Source organism: Coenobita brevimanus, chromosome 94 (genome assembly GCF_032717465.1).
Source record: "Coenobita brevimanus isolate Jiangsu-jjx chromosome 94, ASM3271746v2, whole genome shotgun sequence".
NCBI lineage: Eukaryota > Metazoa > Arthropoda > Malacostraca > Decapoda > Coenobitidae > Coenobita > Coenobita brevimanus.
In genome coordinates, this window is record NC_137047.1 from 2,281,949 (window position 1) to 2,309,448 (window position 27,500).

General features: G+C 44.9%; 1 protein-coding gene across 3 annotated transcripts in view; it reads right to left on the reverse strand.

Moving 5' to 3' along the window:
- The window catches only part of LOC145412929 (neuropilin and tolloid-like protein 2), a 184,730-nt gene that overhangs the window by 91,127 nt on the left and 66,103 nt on the right, over positions 1 to 27,500 (reverse strand). Inside the window, exon 1 of one of the 3 annotated variants that reach the window (XM_080282736.1) lies at positions 26,047 to 26,601. The exons of 1 other annotated variant lie outside the window; for it this stretch is intronic. In XM_080282736.1, coding sequence (XP_080138862.1) covers positions 26,047 to 26,071 — 25 coding nt within the window. In that variant the 5' untranslated portion in view covers positions 26,072 to 26,601. Of the gene's footprint in view, positions 1 to 1,623; positions 1,691 to 26,046; positions 26,602 to 27,500 lie in introns of those variants that run through there. One more of the 3 variants, XM_080282737.1, reaches the window with a different exon arrangement.

The window sequence follows — 27,500 nt, forward strand, 5'->3', positions numbered from 1 at the left end:
TTTATATCAGTAATTTTTTTTTTTTTTTTTTTTTTGTTAAATACTGAAGAGAGTAGGAGAGGAGAGAGAGAGAGGCAGAAGGCGTGGAATTTTTGCCCTGTCGCCCATGAATACTAATCCGCCATTCATTTACAAAAGGTTTTCAGTGAGATGGGGACAGGTAAGAGGAAGCCAGGTGTGTCTGATTGGGCTTGAGCGATAGTCACTGAAAAGTATTAGGACGAAGAAATGTGAAACCTGGGTATTCATAAGAGGGCCTGTGTGTGTGTGTGTGTGTGTGTGTGTGTGTGTGTGTGTGTGTGTGTGTGTGTGTGTGTGTGTGTGTGCTGAGCTGGCTGGAATCCCCTCTTACCATTCACCACTCGCACAATTTCTCCCCATTACCTCATCTCTCTCTCTCTCTCTCTTTTCCTTCCTCTATCCTTTTCCTCTTCTTACCTCCTTCCTCCTTCCCCTTGTCCTTCCTCCCCATTCCCCCTCTCCTCTTTTTCCCCTCCTTCCCCCTACCATTTCCCCCCTCCTCACTTCTCCATCCCTCCCCTTCTTCTCTCCTACTCTCCCTCCCTCCCTTCTCTCCCTTTCTCCCTGCCTCCCTCCCTACCGCTACCGACATTGGAAATCACTTACGTCGGGGTGAGAGCGTGTAAGGTAAGCCATGACGGTGTGGTGGTGTGGTAGTTGTGGTATCAGATGTGGTAGGAGTGGTATTGGGGAAGATAGTGGTAGCGGAGATAGTGGTAAGGATGGTTGTAGTGGTGGTAGTGATGGTGGACTGTGTGGTTGTAGGGTAGTCATGGAAGTAGTGGTGATGTGGTTGTGGTGGTAGTTGTGGTAGGGACAGCTGTAGTTGTTGCAAGGATTTGGTGTGGCGGTGGTAGGAACAGTGATTGTGGTGGCTGTAGGGATGGTGGTAGTGATGCTGGTGATTGTGGTGGTATCGGTTATGGTATTTGTGGTAGCAATGAGGTAATGGTGGTTGTGGTCGTGGTTGTGGTAGGGAGGGTGGTATGGCGTGTGGTTGTGGTGGTGGTAGAGGTGTGTGTGTGTGTGTGTGTGTGTGTGTGTGTGTGTGTGTGTGTGTGTGTGTGTGTGTGTGTGTGTGTGTGTGTGTGTGTGTGTGTGTGTGTGTGTGTGTGTGTGTGTGTGTGTGTGTGTGTGTGTGTGTGTGTGTGTGTGTGTGGGCCGAGATGAGAAATTGTGATGAAAATAAGTTTGAAAGGGAATACTGATATTCGAGAGAGAGAGAGAGAGAGAGAGAGAGAGAGAGAGAGAGAGAGAGAGAGAGAGAGAGAGAGAGAGAGAGTAATTGAGGGAGAAGTCGAGAGGAATTAATGTGCTTTTAATGATATGATGATGGAGGAGAGAGAGAGAGAGAGAGAGAGAGAGAGAGAGAGAGAGAGAAATGACAAAAAACTAACACAAACCAGGAACTTCGTCACACACACACACACACACACACACACACTCACACACACACACACACACACACACACACACACACACACACACACACACACACTCACACAAGAAATCACACTCCTTTCTTATATTTTTTAAAGGTAATTCTTCAACTTCATCTACTGTTATTTCCCAACTACTATATTCTACCTACTCAGAACCTACTTGCATCTACCCAGGTGCTCGGTCCTCCTCTAATCGTTGGTCCGAAGGGGTTGAACTGATGAACGATGCTTACCTGTAAGAAAGAGAGACCAGGTGAGACAGATAATATTTATACTCTAAGAGGTAGCTGGAAGAAAGACATAAATAGATAGGTAGAGACTGATAGATAGACAGGTGGACAGATAGATCTAAAGAGACAGATCAATAGACAGAGGTAAAGGCAGAAACAGACACACACTAAAATATATATGATGATTTTTTTGTCTAATAATAATAATCATCATCATCATCATCATAATAATAATATCGGTATTAAATCACTTCTAACCACCTGATAATTTTCTGTGATACATCCTATCAGAATCATCAAAGGTCTATATCCACATCACGTTCCCGTTTGAAAAGGCTACGGAGAATGAAACCCACATTTCATTTACTCGACCTTAAGAAAATCGGCGATATTATTATTATTATTATTACTCATTATTATTATTATTATTATTGTTGTTGTTGTTGTTGAGCTACCACTATTACTACCAACACTACCACAATTCAACCTGCCACTACACAACCTCATAATTTTCATAACCACAATTAGCATACGTTAATTGCACTAACTACCACAATTACAACCACCATCACTGCCACCACCACCACCACCACCACCACCACCACCACCACCACACAGTATTTTTCAGCTGGGAGTGAGTCAAAGAAGCCACAGCGCTAATCACCTCATTAAGGTATAATAACCATTAATTAGACCTGCACCCTAATAGCACTTAATCTCCTGCGTATCGTTAATAGAGTGTGGTGGTTGTGGTAGTGGTGGTGGTGATAGTGGTAGTTGTGGTAGTACTGGAAAAAGACCCAATAAGTGGCCTAATTTCAAATAGTCTTTAATTACGTGTATAATGCTAATGACTGAAGGATTTGTTAGTAGCTGTGGTGTGTGGTAATTGTGGTAGCAGTGGTTGTGGTAGTTGTGGTTGTGGTTGTAATGGCTGTGATGGTAGTTGGAATATTTCTGGTTGTAATATTAATAAATGAAAAACCTTCTCTTTTCTTTAACTCTCTCTCTCTCTCTCTCTCTCTCTCTCTCAATTTTCCTACATTCACAATCATATTTCTCTTGCCAACACTGCCTTTCTGCAACCTTCCTTCCTTCTCCACCTCCTTCCTTCCTTCCCTCCAACTTTCCTTCCATCCTTCCCTCACTTCTTCCTTCCTTCCTTCCTAACTCCTTTCTACCATCATCCTTTCTTCCTTCCTTCTTCCTTTCTCTTCTTTACCTTCTTCCTTCCTTTCAGGAATTCCTTCCTTATTCCATCCCCTTCCTTCCTCATTCATTCTCCTTCCTTCTCCTCCCTTCCTCCCTTGGAATTCTCTGTCTTTTATGTTTTTCTTGTCTCCTCCCTCTCCTCCTACATATTCTCCCTTGCTAGGCTATCTTTCTCCCTTTTTTTCATCTTTTATTCTCCGCCTTTCTCCCTCATATTTCTTTCCCCTGTTTCTCCCTCCATTTTCTATCCCTCTCCCTCTCTTCTTTTCACCCTTTTCTTCCCTTCTTTCCTTTCTCCCTTTCTCATGTCTCTTCTCCCTTCTTCCACCCTTTTCCCCCCTCTCTCCCTTCCTATTTACCTTCCCTCCTCGCTTCCTTCTATTCTCATTTTTTCTCCCTTCTTTTCTGTCTCCCTTTCTCATTTCTCTTCTCTCTTTTTCCAACCATTCTTTCCCCTCTCTCCCTTCCTCCTACCCCTTTCTCCCTTCCTCTTTTTCCCATTCATTATTCTCTCCCTTCCTCTCCCCTTTTCTTTACTTACTCCCTTCATATTTCTCATCTTTTAGCCACATTCTTCTTCTCTATTTTTTGTCTCTCTCTCTCTCTCTCTCTCTCTCTCTCTCTCTCTCTCTCTCTCTCTCCCTCTCCCTCTCTCTCCCGTTTTTTTTCTTTCTCCCTCCGTCGTATTTCTCTCTTTCTTCTCTTTCTCTCCTTCCCCTCTTTCTCTCTCCCTCCCTCCTCCCTCTTCCTCAGCCGTCCCCTCCCCTTCCAATTCCCCACTCAATCTAGGTCTTCGCTCTCTCTCTCTCTCTCTCTCTCTCTCTCTCTCTCTCTCTCTCTCTCTCAATTCTAAATCCGTTCTATCATTTTCCTGCTATTTTTCCTACTTTTTGTCTTTAATGAAAAAAAAAGGAAATATTGAAAAAAAGAATGTCAAAATCAAAATCCCTTCATTCCAAGATGTCTACCTACCTACCTACATACCTACTTACTGCACCGACCTACCTACCAACCTACCGACTTACACTGGCTCCTTCCTCCTACAACTTACTGTCCCACCTACCTACTTACCTACTTTCCTCCTAATCCACCTACCTACCTACCTACCCACCTACATACATACAGTACATACATCCCTAGCAATCTATCTACACTTTTCACGTACCTACCTACCTACCTACCTACTTACACATCTACCTACTTCCCTCTGTTTCTCTTCCCTCTTTCTCTCCATCCCCATCCACTCCCTATCACGTCTTGTACAGATCTCCCTCCCTCTCTCCCTCCCTCCCTCCTTCTCTCTACCTCCCTCCACGTGTCTTCTCCCGGAACAAGTAATTAGCTCTTCCCTCCCTTCCTCCCTCCCCTCCTCCCTTTCTCTCTCTCTCTTCCTCCCTCCCTCCCCTCCTCCCTTGCTCCCTCCCTCCCTCCCCCTTCTGTCAGTCTGATTTAGTCCCTACCTCCTTTTCATTCTCCTACCCCCTCCTCCAACTCTCTCCTTCTCTCCATCACTCCCTTCCTTCCTCTCTCTCTCTCTCTCTCTCTCTCTCTCCTCTTCCTTCTTTCTCTCCATTCTACCACCTTCTCTGTTTTCTCATTTTCTTCCTCCTCTTTCTCTTCTCCTTTCTTCTCCTCTTCCTCACCCCTCCTTCCCTCCATACACCACGCAGTCTCCTTTCCTCCCCTCACTCTCCCTTCTTTTCCCTCACTTTCTCTCCATTCCTCCTCCCTCCATCACTCACCCTCCCCTCTCCTCACTCACATTCTTCTCTCACCCTTTCATGGAATTTTCTCCATCGTGTAGACTCTCTCTCTCTCTCTCTCTCTCTCCTCTCTCTCCTCGTATCTCTCCCCCATCTTCCCTCTCCCCTTTGTCTTAACCATAATTTCCTCTCTCTCTCTCACCTTCCTCTCCTCGTATCTCTCCCCCCATCTTCCACTTCCTTTTTGTCTTACCTTTAATTTCCTCTCTCTCTCTCTCTCTCTCTCTCTCTACTTATAATGACAAAGTTAAGAATTTTAACTATAACTATTTCAATCTAACATATCCCTATTAATATCTCATTTTCCTTGTACTCTATAACCTAAACTCTCACTAACCATCCCTATACTCCTGTCACTCCAACTTGGCACAGAATTCCGTCCTTCTGAGGGTTATTCCATGTAGGTAAATGGCAGAGAGACAGTGCTACGGCTCTATATCCCTTCCATAGCACTTCTTTGTGACGGATAAAGAAACAGATAGACAAAAAGACAGAGAGACAAAAAGACAAGGAGACAGAGACGCAGACAGATCAAGGGACAGGCAGACAGAGAGACAGACAGACAGAGACAGGAACAGGCAGATAAAAAGGCAGAGAAAGACAGAGACAGCCAGACAAAGAGGCAGACAGACAGGAGCGACTACAATACCCCTGCTATGAGGGTAACCAGAGAAAGGAATTACTGGGGAGGGGAAGGGGGAGAAGAGAGAGAGAGAGAGAGAGAGAGAGAGAGAGAGAGAGAGAGGGGAAGCGAGTGACACTTTACCTAACACAACACTGATTTGAGGTGAGCTAAGTCTATTTCCTCCGTCCCTCCATGTCCTCCCTCTCTCTCTCTCTCTCTCTCGTTCATTTCCCTGTCACTCTTGTCTTTCTCCACCGCCCTTCCTCACCCAGCTCCTGCCTCCCCCTGCCTCACCCATCATTGCCTAACTTCTCTGCCTCGCCCTGCCTCACTTTCTTCTGCCTCTCCCTACCATACCCTGCCTCACCCATCCCTATCTCACTCTTCCTCACCCATTCTTACCTCTCCCATCCCTACCTTATCCTGCCTCACCCACCTCTACCTCACCTTGCCTCACCCATCGCCTGCCTTCCCTATAATTACCTCCTAACACCATTGTTCCTCCCCATCTCCGCCGTACCTACCTGCCTCTCCTGCCTGTTCCCCCCTGCCTCTCCCCTCCAGCCCTTTCAAACCCTGCCTCTCTGCCATATCCTCTTTCTCTCTCTGCCTCCTCCAGCACTGCCTAACCCTGCCTCACCCATCACTGTCAAACTCAATTGCCTCTCCCTGTCTCCCTTTCTTCTGCCTCACCCCCTTGTCTCACCCTGCCTTACCCTGCCTCATCCTGCTTAACACTTCTTTCTCTCCTGTCTCTCCCGGTTTCATCTCACTCCGTCCTGTCTCTCTCCCTTTCCTCGTTCTCTCCCTCTCTCTTGCCTTTCTTTTTCTCTCCCTATCTCTCTCCTCCTCCTAACCCTGCCTCACCCTTGCTCTACCTTTCCTCTTTCTCTATCACTCTCCTTCCTCACCCTGCCTCTCTCTTCTTCCTCTCTTTCCCTCGCTCTCTCCCTTTCTTCTTTCTCTCACTCTCTTTCACCCTCGACTCTTCCTGTCTCTCCATCTCGCCTATTCATCTTCCTTTCCCTCTCTCTCCCATTTATCTCCCTACTACTCTCCTTTCTTTAACTCTCTCCCTTTCATCTTTCTCACCCTGGCTCACTCCACCTCTGCCTCACCAAAACCATACCTCTCCCTGCCTAACCTCAGTTCTGCCTCAATCAAACCATGCCCCACCCCAAACTATGCCTTACCCTGCCTAACCCCAGCCCCGTCTCACCCTGCCTCACCCAAAACCTCCCTCCCCCCAGCCTCGCCAAAACCATGCCTCTCCCTGCCTCACCCCAGTCCTGCCTAACCCTGCCTCCCCCCTGCCTCTCCTACATTAGCCTGTTCTTCGCTTCAGTCTTAATTAGAAAAATAAAATAAGCTTTAAACTTCGGTGTCGAGAGAGAGAGAGAGAGAGAGAGAGAGAGAGAGAGAGAGAGAGAGAGAGAGAGAGAGAGAGAGAGAGAGAGCAAACTGATGATGCAGGGGAAGAGAGAAAAGTTCGAGGAGGAAGAGGAGGAGGAAGAAGAGGTGGAAGAGGAGAAGAAAGAGGAAGAGGAGGAGGACGACGACGAAGAGGAAGAAGCGTGCTTTGATTGTGTCCCAGGTGCGCTTTTGAGAGAGAGAGAGAGAGAGAGAGAGAGAGAGAGACGAATAGGGCCTGGGGAGCGGTAGGAAAAAGGGAGAGTTGTGGGTTGCAGGAAAAGGGTAGAGGAGAGGACGAGAGGAGGGGAAGGGGAGGGGAGGTATAGAGGTGGAGGAAGAGGGGGAGAAGAAAGGGAAGGAAGAGTAAGAGAGGGAGAGGAGGGAAGGAAAACAGATGGGGAAGGGAAGGTAGGGAAACGAAGGAGACGTGAGCGAAAAGGGAGAGAGTAAGAGCAAGGAAAGTTAGACAAAAGGGGAAAGGAAAGGGAGAGGAGGGGAAGAGAAAAGGAAGGGAAGGGAGGAAAGAGGAAGGGACACGAGGAGAGGGGAGGGAACGGGAGGCAAGGGGACGGGACGGGAGGATAGGGGAGGGGACGGGTCTAGAGGGAGGGGAAAGGATGTCAATGAAGGAGAATGGGAAGAGGAAGGGAATGGGAGGGATGGGGAGGGGAGGGAGGGGAGGGGGAGCAGCTGAGAGGGACCGAATGACCAAACTTGTGTACGTGTTGGGTCAGTGAGGCAGGAGGGAGGCAGGCAGGCAGAAAAGGCAGGCAGAAAGCCATATGGGGACGGGCGGGCAGGCAGGCAGGCCGGAAGGTAAGGCAGAGAACAGGAGCCAGATAAAGAGATAGGCAGGAAAGACAGGCAGATAAAGAGGTAGGTAGGTAGGTAGAAAGGAAAGGCAGAGTGGCAGAGAGGCAGGCAGGCAGGGCGCAGAGAAAGATACATAGCTAAGCGAAAAAGAATAAAAAAAAAAGAGGCAGAGAGTTAATGGGATATGCTCTCTCTCTCTCTCTCTCATCTTCCCATCATCAGAAAGCCGGCACTCTTCATCTTTTCTCACTCTCTCTCATTCCCTCTCGCTCTATCTCTCTCGCTCATCCTCTTTATTTCTCGCTCATTCTCTGTTCTCTTTTCTCCTTTTTATTTTTCTCTCTCTCTCCTCTCTATCTCTGCTTCATTTCTCTCTTATTTTCATTCTTGCTTTTTCTCTTTTCTGATCCTATTTTCCTCATCTTCCTCTTCCTCCTCCTCGTACTCTTCTTCCTCCTCCTCCTCTTCTTCCTAATTCCCCTCTCACCCTATTTCCCCTCCCGTCATAGTCACCCTGAAAGCTTAGATTATTATATTTTACTCTCTCTCTCTCTCTCCTTCACCCTTGACCTTCCTACCATAATTCATCACCCTTTTCTTTCTCCCCCTTCCTCCCTCCCTCGTTATCAAGTTACTCTTCCCCCTCCCTTCCTTTCAACTCTCCCCATCTCCCTCTAATCCTCTCTATCTCCTAATTCCTTCCTTTATCCTCACTTTCCCTTATTCCCATTTCGTCAGCGATTTATTTTTTCACTTTGCTACTGTGTTTCTTATTCATTCGTTCGTTTGCCATTTTTTTTCATGCTGTCTTTATTATTTCCTACCTCATTCTAAGTTCTATCTATTTTTTGTTTATCTATCTATCTATCTTTTATCGATCCTACTTATTTTCTTTTATTCCTATTCTATTTTATTTTTCCCCTCTCTCTCTCAAAACTTATTAACTCCAGACAATTTTTATAACTCTCTCTCTCTCTCTCCTTAACTTTTCCGATTACACCCAATTACGCTTTCTATTAATTTCTACTTTTTCTGTTATTCTTATTTTTCTTTTTTTCTTCCTGTTCCTCCCTCCTCGCTCTCTCTCTCTCTCTCTCTCCACATTATCATCCTTCTCTCTTTCCTTTCCTTCCTCCCACATTCCTTTCCTCCTTCCCCCCTTCCCTCCCTCCCTCACTCCATCTCCATATAATTCCCTCCCTTTACACCTTCTTTTCCTCCTATCCTCCTCTTCTCCATCTTTCCTCCTTCCCTTTTTTCTCTACTTTCCTCCATCCCTCCTTTGTTCTTCGATATCTGTCCCTCCGTACTAAATCTTTCCTCCTCTCTTCTTCCTCCTCCCTTCCTTTCCTCCCAGTGTTCCCTCCTCCTCCTTCTTATTTCCTTCTTCCTCTTATCTCTTTTCCCCTTTTTCTTCCCTCCTCCTTCTCCTCCCTCCTTCCCTCTCATCCTTTCCTCCGTTGTCTCCTCCATCCCCTTCTTCTCTTTTCTCCCTCTCCTCTCATCCTTTCTTCCTCCTCTTCTTCCCTCTCCTCCTCCTGTTTTCCTTCCCCTCTCCCCCTCCTCCTACTCTTCGCCTAATCTCTTCCTCTTTCTCCTCTACTTCTTTTCATATCTCTTTTCCCCCTATTCTCTTCCTCTTCCCTCCCCCCCTCCCTCTCTCTCTCTCTCTCTCTTCCCCTCCTCTCTCTCTCTCTTTTCCTCTTCCCTCCATCCTCTCTCCTCCTCTCTCTCTTTCTCTTTCTTCCCACTCCCCCTACTCTTTTCTCTCCTTCCTTTCTCCTCCTCCTTTCTCTTCCTCTTTTGCCCTCCTCCTCCTCCTCTTCCTCCTCCTCCTCCATCCCCCCAATATCCCCCAGGCGATGGTTGGCACAAATCAGTTTAGCGACACAAATGGGATGGTGAGGAGGAGGAGGAGGAGGAGGAGGAGGAGGAGAGAGGGAGGAGGAGGAGGAGAGGAGGAGGAGGAGAGGGGGAGGAGGAGGAGGAGGAGGGAAAACAACAGAAAGAGGAGAGAGGACGAGGAAAAGGAAGGGAAGCAATAATAATAATAATAATAATAATAATAATAATAATAATAACAACAACAACAACACTACTACTATTACTACTACTACTACTACTAATAGCCTAAACTCCCCTGCAACGTAACAATAGGTCGCTCGCTGTTTACCTTCTCTCTCTGTCTCTCTCTCTCTCTCTCTCTCTCTCTCTCTCTCTCTCTCTCTCTCTCTCTCACACACACACACACACACACACACACACAAAATCAAACTCACACTCCCCTCACCCATTCATTCTGTCTCCCTCCCTCTCTCTCTCTCTCTCTCTCTCTCTCTCTCTCTCTCTAATTACCAGCTCCATAATGAGGTAACCAAATTAACTAATCTATTAAAGGGAGACATTTTCTCTACAAATCTTTATCATCCTTTCCCTTTCTACTTTAATCTGGCGTCTATCTATCTATCTATCCACCATATCTATCTATCTATTCATTTATCTATCTATACAACCATCTGTCTATCTATCTATCTACCTATCCATTTATCTATCTATCTATCTGTGTGAATATGGGCTGTCTTTCTATCCTTACGGCTCTCTAAAATTTTCTATCTATCTGTACACACCTATCTGAATGTATGTATGTATCTATGAGTATCTATCTAATTATCTATCGACGTATACTTGCCAGTCTATCTATCCATCTATCTGTCTACCTTTGCTTTTTAATAACTATCGACTCTGTATCTTTCTATCTAACTATCTGTCTAAGTCTATCTGTCTGTCTGTCTGTTAAAATATATCAACTTGCTTATTATGAGAGAGAGAGAGAGAGAGAGAGAGAGAGAGAGAGAGAGAGAGAGAGAGAGAGAGAGAGAGAGAGAGAGAGACGAAGAAAAATAAAAGGTGGGTGGCGCAAGAGAGGGAGGAACAGGAAGAGGGGGATGGATGTGAGGAAGATGGAGAGGAAGATGAGGAAGATATGAGGAAAAATGGGTGGAAGAGAGGGAGGGAAGAGAAGGAAGAAAGGGAGGGAAGGGAGAGCATGAGGGGAGGAAGGGAATGAGGGAGAGAGAGTCAGAGACGGAATGGATGGGAGGAAGTGGAGGGAGGAAGGAAGGAAGGAAGAGAGAAGGGGAGAAAGAGTGAAAGAAGAGGGGAAGAAGAGAGGAGGAGGAAGAGAAGATGGAAGAGAAAAAGAGGAGGGAAAAAAGGGAGGAAGAGAGAAAGATGGGGGAGGAAGAGGGAAAGAGGAGGGGAGGAAGAAAGAAGAGGAACCGGGGGAAGGGAGGGAGTCATGGATGGAGGAAGAGGGAGAGAGAAGAGGAAGAGTTAGGAGGAGGGGAAGGAGAGAAGCAGAGAAAATATTGGGAGGGGAGGAAAAGGGGAGAGAGGAAGAGAGAGAGGCATGAGGCAGGGGAGGGGGTGGGGAAGAGGAGGGGAGGCAACGTGGAGGGAGTAGGGGAGGAAAATTTGGGGATCTTCGATGCATTAGTGAGACAAATCCCTCACCTCTCTCTCTCTCTCTCTCTCTCTCTCTCTCTCTCTCTCTCTCCTTCATCTATGATTTAAATAACCGAAAATTCTACATTTTAAGCAAAGACCAAGTTAGATCAAGGAAAACAAGAACAGGAATAAGAACAACAATAACATCAACGTCAATAACTACAACAACAACAACAACAACAACAACAACAACAACAATAATAATAATAATAATAATAATAGTAGCCTTAGAAGTAGTAGTAGTGTGGCAATACTGACTCATCCATCATCGTCCTCGCCTTTTTGTAAGCACTGGATAGGGTAATAATAACAACAATAATAATAATTAATAATAATAACGTTAACCCCGCACACAGGCACCCAAACAAAATAACCCGCGCCTCTCTCGTTTTCTATGAGGTGTAAACAGGGCGCCGCGCGGAGGGGAAACTCTCGGCGGGAGGGATCGGAAAAGAAATATAGTTCGTATCGAGTTTGTACTGATTTCCTCGGGGACGGCAGAGCGACGGATGAGGGCGGAGGAGCGGTGCGTCATCCCCTGCACCCAGTGATTACGGCAACGCGGGAATCTCGGGCGATAATGCGATATTTCGGACGATAGAATGGAGGTGCACTTTGCGTCGAACATGTCAAACTCCTGAAATCGAAAGTGCGGAAGTTTCTGGATGTGATATTTCTGACGATATCAGGGAAATGCACGTAAATCTGTTAACCCGAGGCCCATGCACTTAACACTCTATTGTGAAAGATTTATTCTAGCTAATGCACGACGATTTTATTTAGCGTAGGTGATCTAATCAAGCCTGAGGTATTAGTAGAGATTAATAACAATTTAAAACAGGTGATAAAAATAAAAACAGGTGACATAATTAAAAACACGCGATGCAATGAAAACGAAGTGATGTATAGTAAAAAACCGACGATACATTAAGGAAAAAGTTATATAATTGAAAACAGGTGCTAGAATATAATGAAAAAGAAGATCTATAATGAAAAAAAAAATCGATAACGCTAAAAATGATGATGATGATGACTCGAAATGATGATAACAGTAGAGGAAGAACGATGAAAACTCAAAAAATAAAGAGAAAAGCTGATAAAATGTCTAAAAATACAGGAATAAAGAATACAAAAGAAACGAAGGAGGAAAAGAAAATGGGATAGGAGGAGAGAGGAATGGAAGAGGGTACGTGGGATTAGAGGGTACGGGACGGAGGAGGAAGGAAGAAGAGGAAGGAAGGAAAGAAAGGAGAAGCAGGACTGAGAGAGAGAGAGGAAAGAAGGAGAGAAAGGAGAGGGGGATGGAGAGATATGGGAGGAAAGAGAGATGGAAGGGAAGAGATAGGACAGAGATGGAAGGGGAGAAGGTAGAAGGATGGAAAAGTGAAAGAAGAGGTGCAGATGGAGGAGGAAGGAAAGAAAGGACTGGATTGAAGGAGAGAGAGAGAGAGAGAGAGGAAGGAAGGGGGGACTGCGTTGTTAAAGGCCGGTTAGTAAGAGAGAGCGATGGTCGGATATTACTTCTACACGGGAAGGAGGGGAAGAGAAGGGAGAGAGGGAGGGAAAAGAGGGGGAGGCAGGAGGAAAGGAGAGAGAAAAGAGGAGAGAAAGAAAAGAGAGGGACATGGGAAAGAGAGAGAAAAGAGAGGGAAATGGGGGGAGAGAACAGGAAGAAGAGAGAAGAGGCAAGAGAAATGGTGATGATGAGAGAGAAGGAAACGAAAGGGGGAAGAGAGAGAGAGAGAGAGAGCAAATCCTGACTCCCTCTCTCTCCCTCCCTCCTTATTCAAACAGATATTCTCCTTTAATAAGCATTTCTCATCTCCCTTCTTCTTCCTCCTGTCTTTCTTCCTTCTATCCTCTCTCTCTCTCTCTCTCTCTCCTTTTCTGTCGGTCGTATTTCCCCTCTCACCCTAACTCTCCTAATCTCTCCTTTTCTCCCTGCCTCCCCTGTCACTCTTCTGCCTCACCCCTGCCTTTCACTCCCCATCCCTGCCTCTCTTCTGTCCCCTACCTCAATTTTCACACTTCTTGCCTTCCTTCCCTACCCTTGCCTCCTCCTGTCTTCATCTCCTTCCTCACACCTCTCTCCAAACTCTTCTCCTGCCTTCCACTCCTATCGCTGCCTATCCCAGCCTCCCTCTGCCTACCCTGCCGCCTCCACTGCCTCTCATACTATCGTCTACTCTCGTAACTTTCCCCTGCCTTTTATTTCCTTCCCCTGCCTAGCCCTGCCCTCCCTTCCTTTATCTATCCCTGCCTCCCCTGCCTACCTTTACTATCCCTTGTACCCTCACCTTCCCCTGCCTACCCCTGCCTCCTCCGCAGCTCAATCGCGGGACTAATACTGCCTGGGGGTGGACTGCCTAAGCCTCATCCGTCCCAATGTCCGCCACCGGGATAAGGCAGAGGGAGGCAGGAAGAGGCAGGGCAGGTAGAGGGATGGAAGGGGAAGAAGTAGATTGACATTGTGACGAGGAAGAGGAAAGGTAATACGAGGAGGAAAAATGCAGACGGAGGGGAGGGGAAAGACTGGAAAAGAAAAGCAGCAAATACATACATATATTTATCTATCAATCTATCTACCTATCTATATAATGTGTATATATCTACATCTATCTATCTATCTATCTACCTACTAGGAAAGAGGGGAAGAGACCCAGTGAGAGAAGGAAAAGTGAAGGAAAAAATCAGAGTCACAACATACGGGAAATAACCCATATACTCTAACTCAGCCAGGAATGGAGGCTATATCATGGCCCCCCTCCCCCACACCCCCTCCCCTTCCCCTCCCCCTCTCCCTCCCCCCGTCCCCCCCGTCACACCCACACACACGGGGTAAGTCAGGGGAAAAAGTAGTGTGTGAAAAATGTGTAAAGAAATATGTGGTCAGTTTATGAAGGGGAAGGAGAGAGGAAATGGAGGAAACGATGGAGGGAAGAAAAAGGAGTGGAGGGATGATGGGCATGGAGGGAGGAAGGAAGAAACGAGGGAAGGAGAGAGAGGAGGGAGTGAGAGAATCAGAAGAGGATATGGCTGTAACGAAGGAAGGAAAGAGTAGACAGAGGAGAGAATGGAAGGAAAGAGAGGAATGAAGAGGAGGAAGGGGAATCGGGAAGAAAGGAGAGAAGGAAAAAGGGAAGGATAGAAGGAAGGAAGGAAGGAGAGATGACTGCATGGAAGGAAGGAAAGAAGGAAGGACGGATACGATGAATGGACAGAGGAATGACATCAGAGAAATTCTGGAAAATGTGAGAGAGAGAGAGAGAGAGAGAGAGAGAGAGAGAGAGAGAGAGAGAGAGAGAGAGAGAGAGTGAGTTTGCACCCCTATCTCAATCACGTGGCATAAAATCACATTCGGGCCCCTAGGACAAAGGTAATGGAGCGAGTGGGGTGAGTGGGGTGAGAGGGGTGAGCTGGAGTTCGGAGAGTTGGGAAAGGAAGGAGTGGGAGAGGGAAAGGGTTGAGTGAATGGGTGAGAGTGGGGAGAGAGGGGTTAGTGGGGTGATGGGGTGAGAAGAGAAGAGTGGGGGAGTTGGATGAGTGGGTTGAGTGGGGTTAAGAGTGAATAGAATGAGTAGGGTGAGAGGGGTGAGTGGGTGACTAAGGTGAGGAGTGAGCGAGATGAGTGGATGAGCAGTGAGTGGGGTATGTGAGATGAGAGGGGTGAGGGGTGAGTCAGCAGGGTGAGTATCCAGTTCGAATCAAGTGGAGAGAGAGAGAGAGAGAGAGAGAGAGAGAGAGAGAGAGAGAGAGAGAGAGAGCGGGGGGGAGGGGCAGGGTGAAGTGGGGATTAAGATGCAAAGAAACAGAAGCGAGAGGAAGAGGGATCAAAAGACGAGGAGGAGGAGGAGGAGGAGGAGGAGGAGGAGGAGGAGGAGGAGGAGGAGGGGGGGAGAGAGAGAGAGAGAGAGAGAGAGAGAGAGAGAGAGAGAGAGAGAGAGAGAGAGAAACACCTAGTAGGACTGAAATCTTTAAGGGAAATTATACAGGAAAGTCAGCAAGAAGTGCTAATACTAGGCACTCATCGTAAGATATACGAATATAAGTAGTAAACATACTGTAGATATTAATTTTTTCAATATTTATCTACTTGTCTAACTATCCATCTATCTGTGTATCTGTCTATCTACCTATGTATTTTTTGTCAAATACACATTATACATACATAAGGACGTACATACATTCATACATACATAAACAAACTTTATACATATAAAACACTAAAACTCAATTTAAAAAATAATAATATTAATAATAACAACAACAACAATACTACTACTACTACTACTAACCTGCTGCCTATTTATTTACTGTGTAGCCACAATATGGAAGCTTCGTCATAACCATTTATGATATTGATTGTAGTGATGCAAATGCTGCTTCTGTGTTCACTGCCGAAAAACTTCCAAAGAACACAACATAGATATTTGCACAATTTTAGCTGGCTAACTGTATGCTTGACTGTAACCATACTCCTCTCAGATAAGGAGAGGGACCACAACTACACTTCTAAAAAGTTACAGCTTTACGATTTTTGTAATTTTCTCTAAAACGAGTTACAAAGATAACATCGAGCAGATATGAATTCGGTACTTTCCACTAGGCTAAATGGCGCAATATTCAACCAAAATTCTCAGCACACTTTTTTATCAAACGATTTTCAACCAAACAGCTGTATCTCAATTAGCTTCTGAGATATTTCAATTTCAAATAGGCAATTTTTGCATAAAACATGAGTATATGACATTCAAAAATAGGCCAAATTCATTTATATCTGGTACCGTCTTGTATAATATCATCAAGATCGAAGAAAAAAAAAAATACAGAGGAAAATAATAACAACACGAAAACAATAAGCTTCGGCATAAATATGGCAAAGTTTAATAATAATAATAATAATAATAATAATAATAATAATAATAATAATGATGATGATAATGATAATGAAACTAAGATGGTGACAAAAAATCAGGGAACGAAAAATGAGGAAAGAAGAGGAAGCAAAAAATAAGATTGAAATAAGAATAAGCAACAGGTTGGTGATGGATGAAGGTGGGTTAGGTATGGGATGAGAGAGAGAGAGAGAGAGAGAGAGAGAGAGAGAGAGAGAGAGAAAACCTGACCAATAAATGAACAAAAATAAAATAAAAATTAAAAACGCAACCAAGACGAAACACTTATAAAACATCGAAGAATATAAAAAACCTCAAATGCCAAGAATTGAACTTTCATTGCATTTCACGTATTGCTGATTTTTTCGTTCAAATTTCCTTTTCAGTGTGTGAGTATTGATTGGAGGAGGAGGAGGAGGAGGAGGAGAGACGGGTGGGGGAAGAGGAGAAAGAGGGGGAGAATAGAGGAAAAAGGGAAAAGAAGGGAATGTGGAACAAAAGGGAAAATGAGAGAGAGAGAGAGAGAGAGAGAGAGAGAGAGAGAGAGAGAGAAAATGGAGAGAAAATCTGATTGGAAAGGAAGAGTAGGAGGAAGAAAAGGAAGACAGAGGAAGAGGAGGAAGGTGAGAGAAAAGAACGGAGAGAAAGAGGAGGAGGAGGAGGAGGAGGAAGAAAAGAGAGGCAAGGGTCGAACACAAGTGGTGATTATGTTGAGTAGGAGGAGGAGGAGGAGGAGGAGGAGGAGGAGGAGGAGGAGGAGGAGGAGGAGGAGGAAGAGGAGGAGGAGGAGGAGGCAGTGGGAAATGGAAGATAAAGAGAGTAATAATGGGTGAGGGAAAGATGAGAAAGAGAAAATACAATAAAGAATAAGTAAGCGGGAAACTAATGAGAAAAATGTAACATCATTTCTCCCCTACTACTACTACTACAACTAGTACTTTCCGAAATGCAACACTGGTACTACTTCCCTCACATTAACGTTACACTCAATAATTCTATCATTGAAGTCACATTTACCTCTTCACTAGTACAACAACCATTACTTAAAGCAGAACGTAGTGGTGGAATGAATGGAGTGATAGACTGGGGATTGTGTGGTCGGGAGTCTCAGCAAAAGTAGTAGTAGTAGTAGTAGTAGAACACGTTATACTCCAAGGTGCATCTGAAACGTGAACCCAGTGAAGTGCAGGATGAGGTTGCGAGGGTAGGGAAGGAACTGGGGGACTTTTTTTTTTTTTTTTTTTTTTTTACCGGGCAACAGATCCGCTGAGCCATATCAGTGACACCGCATGAAGGCGCCCACATCCCTAGCACCCGTCCCTGTCTAAATGAAACACGAGATCCAAAACTCGCTGACTGTGACTAAATAAAACACGATTTATATTCATTTCTGTGTATCATCTGGCGTGGTTGGGCCTCATACTGACCACCGGGACTAAATCAGGGGCTAATGACCGTAGATGCAGGTGTATTTGACCGTAGATGCAGGTGTATTATCGTGGTAGTGGCCATAATGTTATCCTTGTCACAGCTTTTAATAATAATAATAATAATAATAATAATAATAATGTACGGGAGTCAGTGTCACTATTGGGAGTATTAATCACTGACAGGACGGGTCAAAAATACGTGCAGTGTTACGAATTACAAACTTTTTAAAACTGATGATTATTTTGTTGCACTGGAAAATATAAATGTACACAATACCTAACAGACTAACTAACTAAATAATTAACTAACACTCTAGCAAAATGTTTATGAAAAGGCGTTTGTTTGTGCATACAGATGGAGTCGGCTTAGCACACTTAATCTCTGTGAAGAGGATTTCGCAAGAGCAGTAATGTGACCTTTCCAAAACAAAGCAGAAACACACACACACACAGACACACACACACACACACACACACACACACACACACACACACACACACACACACACGATATCGAGAGATGAGGAAGGATTAACGTGTGCTGATGGAAGTGTAGTCATAGAAGCGTGCAGGGAGGAATAAAGATGAAGGAACAGAGTATGTGAGACGGCGAAAAGAGCAAAGTTTCTTCTGTCGTGGGTCTGAGGAATTCCATACGACAGGCAGAAAGAAAGGGTTCGAAGGAGGAAGGGTTCGAAGGTTCAATAGTACACCGATGCACCACAAAATGGAACCTCATTATATGTGTATTAATAGTTGAAAATATACAAAAACAAACCGGAAAACATGGAATAAAAAATGTGGATGACACCCTCCTCTAAAACAATAATAATAATAATAATAATTAATAATAATAATAAATCTAAGAGAACATCGGAGCTTTAATACTCTCAGAAATATTTAGAATTCGCCGAATAATTCTGAAATTTTGTATGAAAAATGTAGAAGCCAAGACAATCCTATTACTGTCAAAATATATAAATAAATGAATAAATAAATAAAATAAAAAATAAAAAGGGGAGGTTAGGCTCTTAAGGTGATATAATTTGCGAGCTGCACCAAATTCCACGTTCCGACCTTTAGGAAAAAATTAGCCTTACTTAGCTAAGTCAAAGCTAAAAAAAAAAAAAAATACTGTGAGCAAAAGAGAGAGAGAGAGAGAGAGAGAGAGAGAGAGAGAGAGAGAGAGAGAGAGAGAGAGACCTTTATTGCCATTCTTCGCATTCGTCTGTTATTAATGACGTCTGTGATACCTTCCTATTTACTGGGCTACTTTTTTGCTACTTTTGGTTATTTTATCTCTTTTCGTTACTTTAGGCTACTTTATGTTACTTGTGGCTAGTTTTTGTTAGTTCTGGCAATTTTTTGGTTACTTTTGGCTATTTTTTTCCTTACTTTTGGCTGCTTTTTCTTCTGGCTTTTGGTTTGTTTGTTTGTTTGTTTACTTTTGCTTTCGTATGGGTATTTTTTGCTACTCACAGCCACCTAAGTTGCCAACACTACAGTTACCACCCACTATCCCTTCATCACACCTACCATTCCACACACCACACCTACCACAACCACCACAACTACTACAATAACCACCACAGCTACCATCCACTATCCCCTTCCCCTTACCGCCTACCACCACCAACACCATCACCACATCCACAACCATCTAATATCCCTCCCTCACCACTACTACCACAACCACCACCATCACCACCATCTAATATCCCTCCCTAACCACAACTACCACAACCACCACCACCCAATGTCGCTTCCTACCACAGCAACCACCACACCCACCACACCGCCACCACAATAGCCTTATATCGGGCAGCCAGGCAAGTTAATCCCTTTATTTCTTGATTATGCAAATGGTAAGGTGATTCAGCCCCCTTTTAGACCCTCATATAAGACCCCCCCTCTCTCTCTCTCCCTCTCTCTCTCTCTCTCTCTCTCTCTCTCTCTCTCTCTCCCTCCCTCAAGGCTTCATCCACACCTACAACCAAAACTACACACCATCACTATCATGTACTCACCTTTCACAATACAATCTACCACGTTACTATTACATCCTCCACACCACAATTACCACAACCATCCCACACCAACACCACCACAGCCACCACACCCACCTGCCTCCCTCAGCACCACCACAACCACAACTACCACAATTTCACCAAGATATTCCCTGTCATCTTCCTCCACCCACTACCACCACATTCACCACTACCACCACATTCACCACTACCACCACAATCACTCCTACCAAAACATTCACCACTACCACCACATTCACCACTACCACCACATTCACCACTACCACTACAAAAAAAATAATAAAATCCCATCCAATCACCACTGGTACCAACATCGGTGTGTGTGTGTGTGTGTGTGTGTGTGTGTGTGTGTGTGTGTGTGTGTGTGAGAGAGAGAGAGAGAGAGAGAGAGAGAGAGAGAGAGAGAGAGAGAGAGAGAGGGGGGGGGGATAACTCAATAACCAGGGCGGGAAGAAAAATCAATAAAAGATGAATGGAGGAGAGGCGGGACGAAAATATTGAAGCAGACGACATATTACAGTCACGGAATTAAACACACACACACACACACACACACACACACACACACACACACACACATATTAGCTAAAACACCACTTACACATTAGGGAATCCGAACTCATAAAAGACAGAATCCAACTCCCTTCAATATTACAGATTAAGGATTCACAAGTACTTCAGATCTCGTTTGTAATCTCGGGGTTTCGAACGAGTGAATCCCAAGACAAATCAGCTTCAATACCCTTTAATTACCTTTCCAAAGTCTTATTATCTTCAGAATTCCTTTGGACGTCTGAGAACTCGATGTTATGAAGGGAGATACAAAAATGAACTCAAATCGTAGTGAATATTTTAGCAAGAAATGATACTGCTTCGAGACAGTGACGAGACAGTGTAGAAGAATTTTTGATGGCGACTGTACATTTACAGATTGTTTTTTTTACTTCATTTTTGGCCACTCTTCGTCTGCCTTTTCTTTTTTTGCGCCTTTTTTGGGGGATTTTGGCGGTTGAGAAAAAAGTCTTGGGAGATTAAAGAGGGAATTAAGAGAGAATGATGAACTGCGATGGAGCCGAGGGAAAGTTTGGGTGAGAGAGAGAGAGAGAGAGAGAGAGAGAGAGAGAGAGAGAGAGAGAGAGAGAATTTTAAAGCTGAGCAAAACGGATAAACTGGTATAAAATGGAAGAAAAATGTGAAACTAACGAGAGAGAGAGAGAGAGAGAGAGAGAGAGAGAGAGAGAGAGAGAGAGAGAGAGAGAGAGAGAGAGAGAGAGGATCAACGTTATTTCCTCCTTAAAGACTCCGAGCGATCATTTTTGAGACTCAAGTTTCGAAAAAGAAAGAAAAAAAGGACGAAGAGCGGTGAAATTAGGCATGATGAGGTCGCTATTTTTATTATGGGTGAGTCTGGCGATTTTTGAGAGAGAGAGAGAGAGAGAGAGAGAGAGAGAGAGAGAGAGCAACAGAAATCTCTTTAACGTTATTCCAATCATTACACTGTGCCCTACCTCACCGTGGGCTTGATCTCGCGTTCTGTCAGATTGTATACCACTTTTTTAACCACTTGACCACAGACCTGCGTATTTAAAATTTCACTTAAGTATTTTATTTATTAGAAAAAAATTATGATTTAAGACAAGAGCTTAAATGGCAATATACAGAGTTGACGGAGAAGGAGGAGGAGGAGGAGGAGGAGGAACTGGACGAAGAGGAGGAAGAGGGAGAGAAAGAATGCTCCTGACTCTCATTACTTACCTCCTTTCCTCCATTTCCCTCCCTCCCTCCTTCCTCCTCCCTACCTCTCCCCCCGGCCATCCTCTTTATCTCCAATCAACTCTCTCTCTCTCTCTCTTTACTTATCAATCTATCGACCTACCTTCCAACCAACCTACCTACCTATCAATCAATGCATTTATCTATCTCTATACCTACCTGCCTATCTCTATACCAACCTGCCTATCTACCTACCCATCTATCTACTACCTATCTATCTATCTATCTATCTATCTCCATAAAATCGTCAATCACCAGCAAAAATAAAAGCAAAATCTTCATCCTCGGTCAGAAGAGGTTATACGTATTTATAGTTTTTTCTTTTTATTCTTTCTTATTTTTTTTTTTTTACTCTCAAAAGTACACAATCTTGGAAGCCTGTGTAATATGTGTGCAAAGTTTGGGGCCTTTTGGTGCGCCGCCTTTTGGAGTTATGGGACTCTCACACACATACATACATACACTTATACACACATACATACATATACATACACGTACACATACATACATACACATGCACATATACATACATAGCTCCTTGAATACATACATACATACACACGTGCACATATACATAGCCTACACGTACACATATATACATACATACATACACGTACACGCACATACGTTCATAGTCATAGTTATACACATTTTTTAAATTATTATACCTGTTAACCTGATGCATAAATCTAGGTAACTCTCTCTCTCTCTCTCTCTCTCTCTCTCTCTCTCTCTCTCAGGATGACCTCGGCGACTGACTTGAAAAGGACTACACAGACCAGACGGAGGGGGGAGAGGGGGAGAGAGAAGGAAGGGGAAAGGAGAGACAGAAGGGGAGGGAGGGAGGGGAGGAGGAGAGGAAGTGGGAAGATACGTGAGAAGAAGGAGGAAGAGGAGGGAAGGATGTTGGGGAGGAGGAGGAGGGGGGAGGGGTGGGGAGAGGATGGCGGAGGAAAAGGGGAGTGAGAAAAAGAGGAGGGAGGGGAAAGACTAGGGATACCTGCAAGAGAGAGAGAGAGAGAGAGAGAGAGAGAGAGAGAGAGAGAGAGGAAGGATGTTGGGGAGGAGGAGGAGGGGGGAGGGGTGAGGAGAGGATGGCGAAGGAAAAGGGGAGTGAGAGAAAGAGGAGGGAGGGGAAAGACTAGGGATACCTGCGAAAGAGAGAGAGAGAGAGAGAGAGAGAGAGAGAGAGAGAGAGAGAGAGAGAGAGAGAGAGAGAGAGAGAGAGAGAGAGAGAGAGAGAGAGAGAGGAGGCAAATGGGAGGGAGAATGGCAAGAGGGAGGAAGTGTGGAGAGAGGTTTGGAGGTAATGTGTCGCGGGGGAGGAGGAAAGTGGAGGAAAAAGAAAGGGAGGAAGAAGGAAGACAGATGGATAGGTACGTAGTGAGACAGACAAGAAGGCGGGCAGGTATGCGGAAGAACGGAAGGAAGCATGTGAGATATAGATAGGTAGATCGATCGATAGATAGATACATAGATAATGAGCAAGAGGAAGGAAGGGAGAAGGAAGGGAAGCATATGGCACATAGACAGATAGATAGATATAGATAGATAGATAGACAGACAGACAGATAGATAGGCTGACAGGTAAGAGAAGGAGAAGGGAGGGAAGTATGTAAAAGGTATGTGGGCAGGTATGGAGAGAGAGAGAGAGAGAGAGAGAGAGAGAGAGAGAGAGAGAGAGAGAGAGAGAGAGAGAGAGAGAGAGAGAGAGAGAGAGAGAGAGAGAGTATTAAGAAATGAAGGAAAAAAGAAGAGAACAGAAATGACTGAAGGACAAAGGGATTAAAAAGGGGGAAGGAGTGTCCTAAGATTAAGGAGGGGGTGAAGAAATAGAGAAGAGGAGAGAATGATGGAGTCACCCCCTAAATGCTGACCTACTTGAACGAAAACGGGTAAGTAGGGAGGAGAAGAAGATGATGATGATAATGATGATGAAAAAGATGACGATGAAGAAGATGATGATGATGAAGATGATGACGAACATAATAATAATAATAATAATAATAATAATAATAATAATAATAACAATAACATATAAACAAAAAAAAATCAATAACCCAAGCAATCACCTCAATAACTACCACCAACAAAATTATTAACCACCACAATCACAACCCTCAAATCATTCAATAACCAAAATGAAAAAAAAAGACAAGAAAAGAGAATATATGTACAGGCACACACAAAAAGTCTGTCCCCCACCCTCATAATATGGAGAGTCATCAACCAAGAATGACACTAACCAACAACCCCACAAAACCCGGTATTTTCGCCCCTATGGCTATGGTGTTTAAGGGTGAAAGTCTCTAGGGTGATTGGAGGGTGGGTTAGGGCTGTTTTTTCTCACACCCTTAAGTTCGGTTGAAGGCATGAGGAGGGTTGGAGGGAGGAAGAGAGGAAGGAGGGAGGGGTGGAAGGAAGGGGATGGAAGGAGAGGCGGATGGATGGATGGAATGATGGATGGATGGATGAATGGATGGATGGATGGATGGAGGAAGGGAGATGAAAGAAGGGAGATGGAGGAAGGGATGGGAAGGGAGAGATGGAAGAAGCACAATTAGGAAGGGAAGAAAAGAAAGAAAGAAGGAAGAAAGAGAGGAATGGGAAAGGGAGGAGGGATGAAAAGAATTAAGAAGGGAGGGGAAAAAGAGAGAATGGAGGAACAGAGAGGGAGGGGAGGAAAATGGGAGACAGAGGAAGAAAAAACAGAGGAAATAAAAGAAACGAAATAAATAGGAAGGATTATGAAAGGGTAGGGAGGGAAAGGAACGGAAAAGGGCAAGATGCATCAAGAAGAAAGGAAAATAAGGAAAGGAAAAAGAAAAGAAGTCAGGGGAAAAGAGGAAGAAAGACAGGTATGGGAAAGACGGAATAAGGAAAAGAGGGAGGAAAGAGAGGCAGGGGAGGAAGGAAGGAAAGAGAGGTAGGCAAAGGCGGGAGAGAGGGAGGGCGGAAAGAGTTAGGGAAGGAAGGGGGAGAAGGCAAGAGAGGCAGAGGAGGTAGGTAGGCAGGGGAGGGAGGCAGGGAGGAAAGTGAGGCAGGTAACGGAGGGAGGGAGGGAGAGATGGAGAGAAGTAATGGGGTGGAGAAGTTTTAATGAGAGAAGGGAAAGGGGAGGTTATGACTGTATGGCTGAGATTTTTTTTTTTTTTCATTTCGGGATGTCATTCTCCACTTTTTCAACTATTTGTGGAGTTTTTCGAGTTATTTGGTGGTATTGAGAATTTTTATTGGTGGTGGTGGTGGTGGTGGTGGTGGTGGTGGTGGTGGTGATGATGATGATGATGATGATGATGATGATGATGATGATGATGATGATGATGAATGATGATGGGGACTAATAATAATAATAATAATAATAATAATAATCCTACGACCAGAAGATATTATTTAAAACTGACAACTTAGCATAACAGTTTGAAGGGCTAATTTGCTTTTTCCTTATTATTTATTATTGTTGTTGTTGCTGTTACTGATGTTCTTGCTCTTCTTATTTCCAGTCAATTTTCCTCAACCACTCCGATCTCTATTAATATCCAATACCACAGTGGAAAAGCAGCGGGCAAAAACTCGTTAAACTCTACGGTAACAGCCTGCCAGATTTCGCACAAGATTTCGTCTCCTACTCTTATGCACATTTTCCTCTCTTTTCTTCCTTTTTTTCCCCCTGTTTTTCCTTCCCTTACCCTTACTTGTTTTGATTTTCTTCTTCCTCCTTTCCATTTCCCCCTTCTTATTCTTTCCCCCTCCATATCTTCATTTCCATCCCGTCTCCCACCCACTCCCAGCTTCTACTCCCCCTCCTATCTCTCTCTCTCTCTCTCTCTCTCTCTCTCTCTCCCTACCAGACAAACAAAACCATAACAACTGAAGACCACAGGACTCAATAACGTAAAAAAAAAAAAAAATCCTGGGGATGCACCCACAAACCTTGCGTTGAGCGGCGTATCAAGATAGGCACATACAGATATATAGACAAACAGATAGATAAATAGACAGATAGATAGAAAAACATAATCATATAGACATTTAGTTACATACATACATACATACAGAGAAAGAGAGAGAGAGAGAGAGAGAGAGAGAGAAATAAACCTGGAGACATCACTCAGGCAAAATCTTCTCCTGGAATAATCAAGGCCAACCCAGCAGAGTGTGTCATCTCGTATCACATCCCTCCTAATTAACAAACAGTGTGGAGCAAAAGTTTCTACCAATATTTCACCTCTCGTCCTCCTCACATCCCACTGTCGTCTAATATATCTATGATGAGGGAGGGATGCTTTGATTCTCTCTCTCTCTCTCTCTCTCTCTTTCTCTCTCTCTCTCTCTCTCTCTCTCTCTCTTTCTCTCCCTCCCTCCACTAACGTATTGCACATCCATTTTCCTATCCATCCATCTACCTATCTGTCTATCTATCCATCTATTTTAGGGCGACAGACGGTGGGTATTAGCGCAAATCGGGTGACAAGTAACGAACAATATTAAAATTTCACATTCCAAACACTGACAAAAAGGAAATCACTCGAGTCATTTTGAAACGATGAGAAATTATGATTTTTTTTTTTTCTGGTAACTGCGAGGCTGTGAGAATATGAGGTGTGTGTGTGTGTGTGTGTGTGTGTGTGTGTGTGTGTGTGTGTGTGTGTGTGTGTGTGTGTGTGTGTGTGTGTGTGTGTGTGTGTGTGTGTGTGTGTAAGAAGGTAATGGCATGAAAAGATGGTGGTGGTTGTGGTGTAACTGTGGTAGAAGTGGTGTAAGTGTGGTGGTGGTGGTGTGGTAGTGGTGAAGGAAAGGTAATGGCATAAAGTACTGGTGTTAGCTGTGGTGTAACTGTGGTGGTGGTGTGGTACAAGGAGCCGGTACAGTACCTGGGTGTGGTGCGCGGCGACACATGCTTGCCTTGGTACGCTGCCAGAGAGAAAGAGAGTGAGGCTGACCGCGGTACCTTACAGCACCACAGCACAGAACACAGCACAGTAGCACAGCACTCGCCACAGCATCACAGGTGGAACAGCAGCATATTGGGTTGTGCTATGCCACTCTGCAGCACACTTCAGCAGCACCGAAAAGGTGTGCCGTTCCCCTAATCGTGTTTACTGCATTTTTTCATTTACTGTCCTACGGTCCTGTAACTGAATTGAAGTGTGCGAAATACGATATACCAGCCTTGCAATGGGGCGAAATATGGACTTCCCTGGATATAAATACGCTTTCCGCCTTTATTCCACACCACCAGCACGGCACAATACCCGTAACACCAGCACTCACACACGGTCGCAGCACTGACTGACTCCTACACGCCCTTCCCAGCACGTGTATGGTCACTCGTGCAAGCGCTGACCACACAACGGGGCGCTAACTCCCCAACTTTTCACTGTAAACTCACTGTACTAGCTGGTTCACTGCTGCCCTCCCTGCCTTCACTGCCCACCCTACCACACTACCCCGTCACTGCCCCGCCCCGCCCCGCCCCGCCAGAGTCCCACGGAGCGAGGAAGTGTGCGTGTGTCTGTGAGTGCCCCGACGCAGAGAGGGAGACGTGTGTCCCCTGTGTGTCCGCCAGCGTGGACAAGTTAGCACTGACTGACTGACTCTGGCCGCTCTGCCAACACCCCCACCCTCCCTTGCTCCTTGCCCCCAACCCATCCCCACCTCCAGACACACTCCCCTCTCCCCCAACCTTCACTACCCCTACCCACCCCCTCCTCCTGACACTCTCCTCTTCCCCCTACCCGTCGCTACCCCCCCTTCCCTTTCGCCAGCATCCAATCCCCTACTACTACCACTGTCATTATGAACACTATTACCACTACTATTACAACTGACAGGCAATATCTGAATCCTCTGCTATCACCACTACTATCACCACAACCACCACCATCACTACCACCACCACCCCCACCACCACTTTCAACTTGACTGCCAATCCCCCCGACATGCTACTTCCACCACTGCCACTTCCACCAGCACTGCCACCACTACGACTGCTGATACAACTGCCACCACTGCCAACATTACGTTCATCTAAGTATCCTACCCCTGAAGAACGTCGTGTTGTATTTCTGCTTTCGACGGATGACTAAGTTCATTACAGAAAAACGCTACGGGATTAAAGGATGGATTGGTGCCGACTTTATTTTATTTTATTCAATTATTTTTTGCACTACTGACATACTAGAGGGAGATGAAAATAAATCACTGAAGAAAAGGAGTTGCGAAGTCTATGAGGGTATCAGAATGCAGTCCACTACGATCCTTCACACCCACACCCACACCCACACAAACACCCACCCACACCCACACACAACCTATCCAGCACGTT